A 13,287-nucleotide genomic window follows, 5' to 3' on the forward strand; every position below is an offset into this window, starting at 1 on the left:
TTTGATATGGGTTTATTAAGCACAATTTAGACTGAAATAGTCTCCGCTGGTCCCCACCCCCTCGTGTCCCTGATGGCAGCAGCATGAACAAGGCCTCCGTTGCAACGCTGTTGAAAACATTTCCTGGTGCTGACTAGTGGAGGGAAGGCACAGGGGAAGGCAGGAGCGGCCCTAGGGATCAGGTAGACAGCGAATGGGTGCTCTGAAGGCTGGAGCGTTTAATGGTTAACCTCTCGCTAGAAAGGGGCATGAAAAGTTCACTTGTACTCCTCATGTAACGGGAGCTCTCACAGTTACTGTGCTCTCATTCCATTCAATCCTGACATCTTCCCTGGAGGAAGATCTCATTCCCACTTTACAGATGAGGCTCGGAGTGGTGGAGTGACCTGCCCAAGGTTACACTGATCAGTAAGACGTGTGCTTCCCAGACCAGAACTTTTGTCCCCTCCATTAAGGAAGAGCTGAAAGGATCACGCTGCTCTACCCTCATCCCCAGTGAGGATGTCCCCATATGTTGGCATCCCACGGTCCAGCCATCACCGAATGCTGTGGTGTGCTGGTGAATGTTAACAATGGGCTCTCCAGGAACAAAAGCCCTGATTTGTAGAGTTTGCTAGTCCTTGTGGTGTAAACACTCCAGCAATAACCAATCTCAAGCTATCAGTGTGGCACTGGCAAACACGGAATTGGGAAGAGAAGCTAATAGTCAGTTCTCACAAGCCAGCTCCAGCACAACCCCGAGTGAATGGAACGCTGTGGTCTGTGGTGGCCGAGACACAAGGCCGCCCTCCTATAATAGTTTAGCCATGGAGAGAACCCCAGTGCCTACAGATCTGGCTGGAGATTCTCAAGCACATCCCTTGCTTTTATTCTTTCTACTTATTATTTATGTTTTGAAACAGGGTCTTGCTCTTTCACCCAGACCGTAGTGCAGTGTTGCATTCATGCTCTTTCACCCAGACTGTAGTGCAGTGTTGCATTCATAGCTCACTGCATCCTCGAACTCGTGGGCTGAAGCAATCCTCCCTCCTCAGCCTTCAGAGTAGCTGGTACTATAGGCACACACCACCACACCTAGCTAATTTTTAAATTTTTTTGTAGGGATGGGGTCTCCTTATATTGCTCTGGCTGGTCTCGAACTCCTGAGCTCAAGTGATCCTTCTGCCTCAGCCTCCCAAAGTGCTGGGATTACAGATATGAGCCACTGTGCACAGCCTTGTTCTAGAAAAAAGCAAAAAACAAAACAAAACAAAAAAGCCACTTGCTTTTATGGAATGTCCCCACAGCTACTCATCTCATTGCTGGCAGATTGAGGCGACCCAGAAAAGGGCTCTGTCTTGGACCTTCGTGGAGGATGACAGACCCTTGGACCCTCTTGCCATTCTTCCAGATCTTTCTATTACACTCTCCCTCATCACTCCCCTCTTCAAGAGGGGGGATCAACTTTCACTCTCTCCATATACTAAGTACTTGGAATCAAGAGACCAGGGTTAGATGTCTACCTCTGCCACCCAAGAGAAATCACTTCCCCAAGTCTCAGTCTCCTCATCTGGAAAGCGGGAGTAATCATGTCTAACTGCTTACCTCGTGATGTGAAGACTCAGAAATTATAATGGATACAAAAACATTCTGCACATCACAAAGAACTATAAAACTATTCTCATTCTTCCTAAAAAAAAATTTTTTTTAGCCCCCAAGTAGAACCAGAAGATTCAGTCTTATTTCTGACACCTGAAAGAAAATAGACTCACCCGAGGACTTAGAAAACATATGCGCCATTTATTTTGTTTTATAAACTTTTGTTAAAACACACAAGAGTACGAAATGTTTTTTGTTTCTTTGCCCCATCAGGCGGCCGTGATGGGGGCTCAGGGGTCAGCGCAGGACCTAATGACATTCACACCCACAGAAAGATGTGGGTCGTTCTGATGGGACCCAGCCCACTTTGGTAATTGCTTGATGTAAATTTCACAATTCATCTTAATCAGGGCAGATCACAGAAAAATTTGGCAAATGTAATTGGCTTGGTAATGACAAACAATAGAAGAGCGTTCATTTCCGACCCTCTCCTCTCCTCTGTCCGCTCTCAGGAGAGCCATGCGGATTTTAGAAGCTGCTGAGAGCTGCCTGAAGATCGGGGTGTCTTGGTGGGGGAACCGTTGTGCCCACGCTTGTCCCCCCAGCAACCCTCTGTTAGTCCATCAGATTTTATGTTTTAGGACCACAACTCAAGTGGCCAAAAAAAAAAAAAAAAAAAAAAGAGAGAGAGAGAGATTTTCTAATATGTCAGCTTAGAGTCAAAAAAGTAAACTATGTTTTGTGTTTCTCACATTACAATAAAGTTATTAAAGTGGAATGGGTTTCTTCTCCAGAAAGGGGTAGATTCCCAGCAGAGAACTGACCCCCTGCTCCAAAAGATTGTTCCCATGAAGGGCCACTGTTGCCCTCTGCACGCCATGGCACATTCTTATCTCAACCTTGCTCCCGTGACAGAGGCCTGAGCAACGCTGGAGGGAGGAGGTGGAGAAACAGAGTGGGAATGACCACAATGCCGGGAAATGGTTCCAGCCTCCCTGCCTTACCGCAGACCAGGCTGAGCTGTCTGGAGGAGATTTCAGGGGCACTTGAATGAGGTGGTGGAGGAAGGCTAGGGAGCTTTGAGCAGGGCGCAGTCTCTCCTGGGACTGGGGGTTTGGCTGGGACTGCTGTAGGGATGCGGTGATTCCTCTCTGACACTCGCCCCAATACTTCTCCATGCCTCTTTCTCATAAAAAACAATCACTAATGGTGGGATTTCTGGGCACTGGGGCACTGCCTCCATCCACTCAGAGGGGTCAGTGTTGAGCGGGGGGCAGGAGTCGGTCCAACAGTTTCCCTCCTACCTAATCACACCTCCAGCCCCAGGACACATCCCTTTTGTTCACACTGGTCAGTGGCATTTTCCAGAATGTCCCCAAAGACACCAAGATTCCACATGGATGACATGCTGGATGCTCCATCCTAGGGTCCAGTGTTTCCAGAATACACCTGGAGTGACGATCTCCAGAATAGGCCTCAAACCTGGGCCTGCTTAGCCCTCCCGTGCCCCCACACTGCACACACTGTCCCACCCCCATGCCAACAGGCCAGATGAACCTGACTCCCAGGAAACAGACCCCTGCCACCCCTCCCCTAGACTTGGGGAGTGAAGAGAGAAAAGCTCTCAAGGGTTATGAATTCTCCTACATATTTATCAGCAAACAGGATACTCGACCCTAAGTGAATTTTAGTGCAGCCTCAGGCCAGTCTTGGTCCTGGGAGTGGGCAGAGTTCCCAGAAGAACGAGTCCGGTTTCTGAGGCTGGAGAAGGGAGCCAGAAGCCCCCCAACTTGATCACAGTGAGAACAAAGGGAGCCTTTGGAAAAGTTATTCAGCCACTCTCGTTAAGAGCTCCTGTTCTGATCCAGGGAGACCTGGGTTCAAGTCCTGACTCAGCCACTTCCTAGTTGTGTGAGTTTCAGAAAAAAAAATCACTTCACCTCTTAGAACGCTATTTCATCTTCTGTAACAATCTCTAGGTTAGGAGGGGCGGGTAAGTGTGGGGAGGGAGGAGGAGAATAAAAAAACAAAAACAATCTCTAGGTTAATAGGGAGGAAGGGAGGATTAAATGAGATGATGCATATCAGATGCCTTAAGACAGTGCCTGGGAGTAAGGAAGAGCTTGAGACAGGCCCTGGGAGATCATTCCTCCTGGATGTCACTCTGATGTGAGAGTTTACCCATCTTGTCCTCTCCAGCCCCAAGCCTCATTACTCTCACCCGCATTACATCATCCACCCCACCTGACCTCCCAGCTCCCAGCCTCCCATCCTCTACAGAACTGCTGTGTTCATTTTCTGGAAGCCCAGCTCCCTGCATACCCCTTGCCGCTGATCAGGGCCTCAGCCTGGTATTCCAGACCCTATGCTCTCCAGCAGGCCTTCTCTCTCTTCATCATCCCTTTCCCACACCATTCTTCCTCAATTCTTGCTAGATTCTTCCTACCACGAGGCCTTGGCTCAGGCTGTTCTTTGGAATGTCCCGTCTCACCCGCTCTACCAGCCAGAAGTCTACCCTTTCTCAAAGGCCTAGTGGATGGTCTGCCTCCTTCTGATGCTTTTCCTCTCCACTCCAAGTTCCTGTTGCAGTTGCCAACCTGGGCTTGTTTTCTCGGGTTGAAGGTCTGCAGAGATCCTCACCCCAAATACCCACCCAAGTCCCTGAAGAAGGAGGGGGCGGTGGGGCTGGAGGAGAAAGGTGTCTTCCCTCACCACAGCCTTCTAGACCCTGCCTGGCCCCAGTCAGTGCTTACAACATGCTCCCAGAATGACTGGGGGAATCGTTTTCAAGGCCTCCTTGGCCTCTGGAGAGGTGGTGCTGGAGAAGATGGGATGGCTGAGCAAGGCGACAGCAGAGGGAAACGGGCGTTTGAGGTGGGGGCAGCAGCAGAAGGAGGAGCGAATGGATGAAGGTGAAGGTGAAGGCAGTGGCTTCAACATGAGAAAAGTTGTCCAAGGCAGTAGAGGACTTTCCAGTGGCGTCTTCCCAAGTGAAAGTCTCGTTATCCAGAGCAGAGTGTCAAGGGTGGCAGTGGGATGTGGCCCTTAGGCCATGTTCTCGGGCCCTTTATCCTTCCCATTCCTGCTCTGGGACTGGTCCTGGCGTCACGTCTTCCTTTGCCGTGACCACGTGATCACCAGGCGTTCTCTGAGGGGGCTGGGGGAGCCAGCGGAGCCCCCAAGCCCCAGCGGCTTGCTAGATAACTTCCTGCTTGGTGATGGTCGGCTGGGGGATGGCAGAGAGGGGCTTGACGATTGTGGCGACGGCTCCTGGCAGGAGCTTGTAGGGCTCAGACCCTGAGCCACCTGGCGGTGAGGGCTGTGGGGTCTCAGGGGTGGCTGGAAGGACAAACAGACAGATAGGAGCTGCTCAAAATTCCAGCCTTTGTGGGAGTAAATGAAAAGCCCTGGGAAAATTCTCCCCCCAACCCCCAGCCCGCCCCGCCTTGACTTAATTTCTTCCTCTATAAAATGAGAGAATTAATTAAACCAGATAATCCCCAAGGTCTTTTATGACTCAACCTTCTGTGAGTCCCAGATCATAAAGCCTAAGTTTTATGAGGTCTGGAAGGTCCCACCACCCATCTCCTCCATCATTTATTTGATATGCAGACTTGAACTGCTTCTCTGAAACCAAGGCCCAGGCCTGGCTGTCACCAACGGCAATGGGATGGATGACAGGGATATTCTTTCCTGGGAGAAGGAGCCAGCAGCTGATGAGACCCAGGGCTAACTGGCTCAAAAAATACCATTTCTTGGATATTTAGGACATGAGTAATAGAAACTGGCCTCACTCTCATGGCAGGTTTGGAGAGCAAATTTGACCCAATTGGCAATCTTTGTTCAATGGACAACTTTCTCCAAGAACAACGTCAGTAAAATATCATCTCATCTCAGTGGATCACTTCATCCCATTGATAATCTTATTCTTTGAAGAGCCTTGCCCAATGACAAGTTTACACTTTGGAGGTTTCAGAGGATGGTCTAGTCCAGCAGACATCCTGACCCAATGGATAGTCTCATCTAATTGTTTAATGGATAGCCTTACCCAATTGAGCAGCCTTACGTCAATGATCACTTTTACCTAATGGACAATGTCAACTAATGGGATTCTCACCCAAGAACATCTTCAACCAATAGGTTACTTCATCCAGTGGATTGCCTCATCCCAACAATGGCTTCATTCAGTAAAGGTTGTCAGTCACCTTACTGAATAAACAGCCTCAACAAATGGACAACCTTGCCCTTTATTCCCTACCCTGGAACCCAGAAAATTGTTGCATCCTGGTTCTACCTTCTAGACTCCACCTTCTCCTGCTTCCTCTCTTAAGCCCCATCCTCACCCTTTGCAAGGTAGAGCCCCAGAGGTTGCCCACCTGCCTGCCCCCTGGGTCGGGGCCACTCACACATCTGTCCATTGCTGAGGTGAGTGGGCATTGTGTTGGCAACGATGACATTGGTTCCCATGTGTTCCTGCATCAGGTGAGGGTGCAGGGGGTGGTGGGCATGGGGTGCATCGCTGGAGGACCCTGCAGGAAGAGAAGATCGATCAAGATGAAGAGTCTGGGATGCAGACCTCAGGCCTTAGGACGCCATCTTCCTCAGGTGTGACCAATCAACCTGCCCATCCAATATTGGCAATGCCTGTTGGGGACCTATTCCTGGGTTAGTAAACTAGGGTGTACCATTCCCATTCGTAGGCTTCATGAGGGTGTTAAGAAGGCCCCAAAAAACCAAGAGAACAAAAGTGAGTTGAAAGAAACAAGGTGCCTATAAGGAAGCTCTGAGATCAAGTAAATGTTCTAATGAGTAGCGTATTGGATGTAATCAATGGCTCTCAAGGCTCCTTGGCGTGCAAGTCCTTCAACCATTTGGTCCCGCCTCACCTTCCAGCCTCATCCCCCACATCTCTGCTGCAGCCAGCTGACCTACTTATAGCATCTATGTGTCCCCTGTGTTTTCCTATCTCTATGCTTCTGCTCACGTTGTTGCTTCCGTCAGAGATGTTTTTTCCACCCCAAACCCGCTCCACGTCCATAAGCCCAAATCCCAGCTCATATATTTCCTCTCTTTAGAAGCCTCTCCTGATTCTCCTCGTTCTCATTCCTTGGATTTCTCATAGTAATTTATCTGTAACACAACTTTTAGGAACAACTACTTCTTCTGTCTATGAGCATTACAATTTCAGATGTATTTTTCTTCTTTCTTTGAGAGCCTAGCAGATTGTCTGGAACACAGTAACCGCTTTAAACATGTGTCAGGGAGTAAAAATACCACATGGGGTATGGTTTAATAATAGCCTATGGTGAGTAATATGACAATGATGGAATTTCAATGCTTGTAAGAGATCTCTACAGCACATCGATCTCAGTGATAAATAACGACTGTTGATAATTAACAATTATCATGTGCCAGGTACTGTTGTATAGCACTTTTCATGTTTTACATAATTTAATCCTTACAACAATCCTATAGAATGGATACTATTATTAGCCCATTCTACAGATGAGACAACTAAGCCCAGAGCTCTTAACTATTTGGCAACAGACCACAGGCTCCTGATCCTAATCTCAGTGACACCTGATTCATAGTAACCCCACGTTCACAGGGTCAAAGTGAGAATGAAATAAGCTATCACACAACAGTGGTTCCCAACTGGGGATGATTTTGGCCCGTCAGGAGACGTTTGACTATATCCGAAGACATTTTTGGTTGTCACTACTGGAGAAGTGCTACTGGCACCTTATGGGTACAGGACAGAGATGCAGCCAAACAACGCACAGGACAGCCCAGCACAACAAAGAATCGTCCAGTTCCAAGTATCAATAGTACCAGTGTTGAGAAACCTCGCCCTCACTGAAGCACCTCCAAAATCTCGAATTCAACATCCCTACTTTGACTTCACCTTGTGTCCTTCCAGCTCCCTTAATCTAGTACCATCACTGCAAAACTTCTTCAGCCTACTGAGGCTGTCAATTCACTGACACTCTTTTCACTATCACCCCATCCTTTTGTTGTTGTTGTTGAGACAGAGTCTTGCTCTGTCACACATGCTGGAGTGCAATGTCACAATCTCGGCTCACTGCAACCTCCGTCTCCTGGGTTCAAGCGATTGTCCTGCCTCAGTCTCCCGAGTAGCTGGGATTACAGGCGCATGCCACCACGTCTGGCTAATTTTTTTTGTATTTTTAGTAGAGATGGTGTTTTGCTGTGTTGGCCAGGTTGGTCTTGAGCTCCTAGCCTCAAGTGATCCACCCGCCTCGGCCTCCCAAAGTGCTAGGATTACAGGTGTGAGCCACCGCAGCCAGCCTCTGTCTTTATTTCTCTTTGAGTGCAGCCCAGACTGCATGACCTATCATTCTAATCACTCCCTTGCAGTCATCCTAACTCCTTCATACTCCCCTTCACAGTCAAACCATTTCAAAGGGTTATCTACTCTATCTCCACCTTCCCACTTGCTGTCTTTGGAGCACTCTCCAATCTGGTTTCCACTCTCCCAGCTCTCTGAAACTGCTTTCAACACAATTGCCAAGAGCCTCCAGCTGCCAATCCAATGGACTCTTTCCTCTCTCTTCCGCTCCTCCCTTCACCTCTCCATTCCTCCCTCCTTCTTTCTGTCTCTCTGCAGAGTGTAACACCATTAAACACTCTGTCCTTCAAACACGCTCTTCTCTTGGATTCTGGAATTACCCTGGTTTTCTCCTACCCCTCCGGCCAGTCTTCTTCCCTTCCCTCCATGGCTCCATCTTCCCCCGATTCCACAGAGCTGCCTTTAATCTTGTGCTTGAGCAGCAGACTCATACATTCAACTGCCTCCTTGGCAACTTGGACTTGTAATAGTCATCTCGTGCTTAATGAAAGTCCACAATGAGGCTGGGCATGGTGGCTCACACCTGTAATCCCAGCACTTTGAGAGGCCAAGTCGGAAGGATTGCTTAAGACCAGGAGTTCAAGACTAGCCTGGGCAACATAGTGAGACGTCGTCTCTATAAAAAATAAAAATGAAAAATTAGCCGGGTATGGTGGCACACACCTGTAGTCCCAGCTACTCGGAAGACTGGAGGAGCTCTTGAGCCTGGAAGGTTGAGGCTGCAGTGAGCTATGACTGCGCCACTGCACTCCAGCCTGGGTGACAGAGAGAGATCTCGTCTCAAAAAAAAAAAAAAAAAGGAAAAAGGAAAAAAAGAGAGTCCACAACGGATCTCTGAGGTCACCCCTCACGACCACCCCCAGACCGCAGCATCAAGTTGTTTATTCTGTCCTCCTCATCTCGGTAAACTACTCCATCATCATTTCTGCTATTCAAAGCAAAAATTTAGACTCTGTCCTTGACTATTCCTCTTCCTGTCACTCCCTACATCTAATCAGTCAGCAAATCCTGTGGGTGTGGGCTCTTCCTCCAAATAGATGATCTGGTTTATCTTCACTGCTCCACTTCCATGGTCCAAGCCTTCATCATCTGTCACATGATTGGAGACAGTGACATTCTCAGGAATCTCTGCAATTTACTTTGTACCCAACAGTCTGAGTGGTTTGTTTAAAGCATTAGTCTGGGCTGGGCATGGTGGCTCACGCCTGTCATTCTAGCACTTTGGGAGACCGAGGTGGGCAATCACTTGAGGTCAGGAGTTTGAGACCATCTTGGCCGATAGGGTGAAACCCCATCTCTGCTAAAAATATTAAAAAAAGAGCTGGGCGTGGTGGCGGGTGCCTGTAATCCCAGCTACTTGGGAGGCTGCACAGGAGAATTGCTTGAACTTGGGAGGTGAAGGTTGCAGTGAGCCGAGATCCTGCCACTGCACTCCAGCCTGGATGATAGAGGGAAATTTTGTCTCAAAGAATAAAAATAATTAGTCTGGTTTTCACTCTCCTTACAATAGTTGCAATGAGAATAAAATCCAAATTTCTGACAAGGTTTACAAAGCCATATGTTTATGATTTGGTTTCTGCCCAATCTCCATCTTCACCTCCTCCATCTCCTCCATCTCACAACCTTGCCCTTCTTTCTCAAACACACAACTCTCTCCTCTCTGGGGCCCTTGAAGTAGTTCCTTCTTCTTGGAATATTCCTGTCTTGTCTTTTTTTTTTTTTTTTTTTTTTTTGATGGAGTCTCGCTGTGTTGCCCAGGCTGGAGTGCAGTGGCACGATCTCGGCTCACTGCAAACTCCACCTCCCAGGTTCACGCCATTCTCCTACCTCAGCCTCCCGAGTAGCTGGGACCACAGGCGCCCGCCACCACACCCAGCCGATTTTTTGTATTTTTAGTACAGACAGGGTTTCACTGTGTTAGCCAGGATGGTCTCGATCTCCCGACCTCGTGATCTGCCCTCCTTGGCCTCCCAAAGTGCTGGGATTACAGGTGTGAGCCACTGCTCTCTTGTCTTTTAAGCCTTGCACTTCCTTTCAGCCATTAGGGTCTTAGCACAAGAGTCACCATTTCAGAGAGGTCTCCTTTGGCCTCCCCTATCTAAAGAGGATTCCTTTTCAGTTAAACTCTACCATATTACCTGTTTATTTCAAAATCATAAAATGTGAGCCTTTATACACACATGCACACACATACGGGCATATACACAGATATCCATGCATCCATACACACTCACACATACACAGCCTCCCGGAGGGCAAAGATCATGTTCCTCACTGAATTGCCAGCACTCAGAACAGTGACTGGCATGTGCTAGGCTCTCAGCGCCTGAACAGATAGACCATTGCCTTTGTTCCCATTTTTCTGATGAGGAAACTGAGGCACAGATGGGTTAAGCAACTTGCCCAAAGCTGCACAGTGGGGAAGCCAAGGAGCTGAGGGGTGAGCTCAGGTCTGTGTGAGGCTGTCTCCTAGAGAGTCCCCCCTCCAACCCTGCCCCTCCTGGGCCTGGCACGGACCTCCCAGCAGCATCTCCTGCAGCAGGTTGTCGATCTTGGCCATGCCGAAGAGCTTGATGAACTGGATCTGCTCGATCATCTGCCAGGTGATGCTCTGCAGGGTAGGTAGCAGCAGCAGCAGCTCTCCAAAGCGGCCGCGCGAGTCATACTGGCGGTCATTGATGTAGTCTTCCAAGCTCACCTGCACCTGGGAACGCAGCCGCTTGATCTTCCCTGGATCGCTCAGCCCTTTGGCATCTACAATGGAAGAAGGTGGGCAAGGGAGGGCAGTAGGGTCCAGCTGGAGAATCTGGGGAGTCAAGACCCAGATGTCCCCTGACTTGTGTCACACAAGGAGTCTTCAGCAGTGTGGGCACAAGGATTCAGGGACCTCAACAATCAGGGTATGCCAGTATGAATTGTAATTTCCTAGACACAGGCAGAAAAAGATTTCTGCCACGTTTCCTAAGGCACTAAACCAGAAGAGTGGGGAATAGGAGATGGAGGGCGGGACTTGAGGAACGCATCCAATAAGCACCTAGCAACTGCCTCATCTTACACAAGGGGAAACCCAGACACAGTGCAAGGATAGGGCTTGTCCTGGGTGGCACAGCCAGTTGTTGGCAGAGCCACGATGGGAACTTGGGGTTTTGGGCCACAGTTGAGGTCCCCTCATCCAGACCTCAGCACTTGCTGCCTCTACTGTGTTAGAATAGGCTCCCCTTCCCTGGTTCCTGCTTCCTATCACCTTAGGGACTCAGGTTAGGTTTCATCTCCTCCAGGAAGTCTCCCTTCTACCCTCCTATGTCTGCATCCTGTGTCCTTCCTGTTTCCAAATCTCTGCGGCCCCTCCATCACTGCTGACCACACAGGATGTAATTGTTGTGCCATCCAAAGGTGAGCTCTGCAGGGGCAGGCATATGTCTTATTTGCCATGTTTATTTTATCTTACTTTATTTTATTTTATTTTTGGGGACTGAGTCTCCCTCTGACTCCCAGGCTGGAGTGCAGTGGTGTGATCTCAGCTCATTGCAACCTCTGCCTCCCGGATTCAAGCGATTCTCCTGCCTCAGCCTCCCGAGTAGCTGGGATTACAGGCACATACCACATCCAGCTAATTTTTGTATTTTAGTGGAGACAGGGTTTCACCATGCTGGCCAGGCTGGTCTCAAACTTCTGACCTCAAGTAATCTGCCTGCCTCGGCCTCTGAAAATGTTGGGATTACAGGTGCGAGCCACTGCACCTAGCCTTTGCCGTGTCAAACCCACCACCTAGCACCATGCATAGTCAATATTTATTGAATAGGGCCGGGCGTTATATTTATTTATAACTATATATATATTTTGTTAGATGGCTGGATGAATGAATGAAAAAAAATCAGTGAATAAATTCTAGATCCTTAGCCTAGAAGGGACTTAAGCGGTCATTCAATATTTAATCCCGACCTTTGTGGAGGTAATGCATTTATTTCCTCTTTCCTGGAGAAAGGAAGGGGCAGAAAGAACATTCACCCACATTTCTAGTGAGCTCTCTCCACTGAATCATGTTTGTTCATTTGTTCATTCAGTCCACAAATGTTTACTGAGCACCTCCTGCATGCCAGGGGAACTAGGTTCCCCACCCCTTCAAATTGCTGGAGGCTGCTGCCTCTGACTCAGCATCAGTGATCCTGCCCATTTTGCAGAACAATTCTGCCAGTCCAGCCTCATGCCGAGCACTACAGAGGATACAGGCTGGGCCAGGCTGTGGAGGGAGCTAGAACTAGAAATCTCACCCTCTGGGAGGGTGGGATAGCACGTGGTAGGTAAGAATGTGGGCTTGAGAGAGAGAGAAATCGGGATTGACAGGTGGTCTGAAGTTCAAATCCAAGCTCTGCCATTTTCTGGTTGCGTGACCTTGGGCAAGTTAATCATGCCTCAATTTCCTTATCTGTTAAATGGAGATAATAATTCCTACTTCGCAGGTACCATGTTGGTAAGTAAGATAATCCACATGAAGTGTTTGAAAACAGCTCTTTAGTGAGCATTTAATACATGGGGCTCATCTTCCTCTTCATCACTATATATATTTTTGTTTTGTTTTGTTTTGTTTTGTTTTCTTTTGTTTTTTGAGATGAAGTTTTGCTCTTGTTGCTCAGGCTGGAGGGCAATGGCATGATCTTGGCTCCCACTGCAACCTCCGCCTCCCAGGTTCAAGTGATTCTCCTGCCTTGAAATCACACAGCTAATTTTTGTATTTTTAGTAGAGACGGGGTTTCACCATGTTGGCCAGGCTGGTCTGGAACTCCTGACCTTGAGTAATCTGCCTGCCTCAGTCTCCCAAAGTGCTGGGATTACAGGCATGAGCCACCGCACACGGCCTTTTCATTACTATTATTACTAGAGGTAATCTATCTGCAGTGTGAAGGACAGTGCCGGGCACACAGTAGGTCCCCTCTAACATGTAAGCAGGGAAGGCAAGCAAGCCTCCGGGGTTCAGGCACCTTTGACACTGGGAAGCAAAAGCAGGTTTTGTACAAAGACTGACTACAAAGGCATTCTGTATAAAAGCAGGTGCGAAAGTCAGTGGACAGAATGGGGAGAGGAGAGCCAAGAGCCACAGGAGAGGGTAGTAATGCTTTATCTTCATCCTGCAATGTGAAGGGTTGGGAGATACTGTCTACAGTTGATAGAACAAGAAAAGAAAGATAAAAGCACATAACATGCAACAGAGACACAAAAATAGCAATAAAAATATATTGGGGAAAATGAGGGAGAAAAGATGGGAATGGTAATGGAGAAAAGCGAAATCCTCCACTATCCTAGGAGGAACGTTATGATCCAAAATGAATACATCAACAAAT

The 13,287-nt window shown here is 48.4% G+C and overlaps 2 protein-coding genes across 3 annotated transcripts in view; one reads left to right on the top strand and one right to left on the bottom strand.

The window, feature by feature from the left end:
• OSER1 (oxidative stress responsive serine rich 1) overlaps positions 1-13,287 on the top strand; it is a 313,341-nt gene that overhangs the window by 83,371 nt on the left and 216,683 nt on the right. The window lies entirely within an intron of this gene.
• The window catches only part of HNF4A (hepatocyte nuclear factor 4 alpha), a 32,870-nt gene continuing 21,342 nt past the window's right edge, over positions 1,760-13,287 (bottom strand). The window contains exons 8-10 of one of the 2 annotated variants that reach the window (XM_050806522.1): positions 10,466-10,702; positions 5,955-6,107; positions 1,760-4,917 (exon numbers count right to left, since the gene is read on the bottom strand). In XM_050806522.1, the coding sequence (XP_050662479.1) occupies positions 4,775-4,917; positions 5,955-6,107; positions 10,466-10,702 (533 nt within the window). In that variant the 3' untranslated portion in view covers positions 1,760-4,774. The remainder of the gene's footprint in view (positions 4,918-5,954; positions 6,108-10,465; positions 10,703-13,287) is intronic. The other variant, XM_050806523.1, reaches the window with a different exon arrangement.

The sequence above is a fragment of the Macaca thibetana genome, chromosome 10 (genome assembly GCF_024542745.1).
Source record: "Macaca thibetana thibetana isolate TM-01 chromosome 10, ASM2454274v1, whole genome shotgun sequence".
NCBI classification, from domain to species: Eukaryota; Metazoa; Chordata; class Mammalia; order Primates; family Cercopithecidae; genus Macaca; species Macaca thibetana.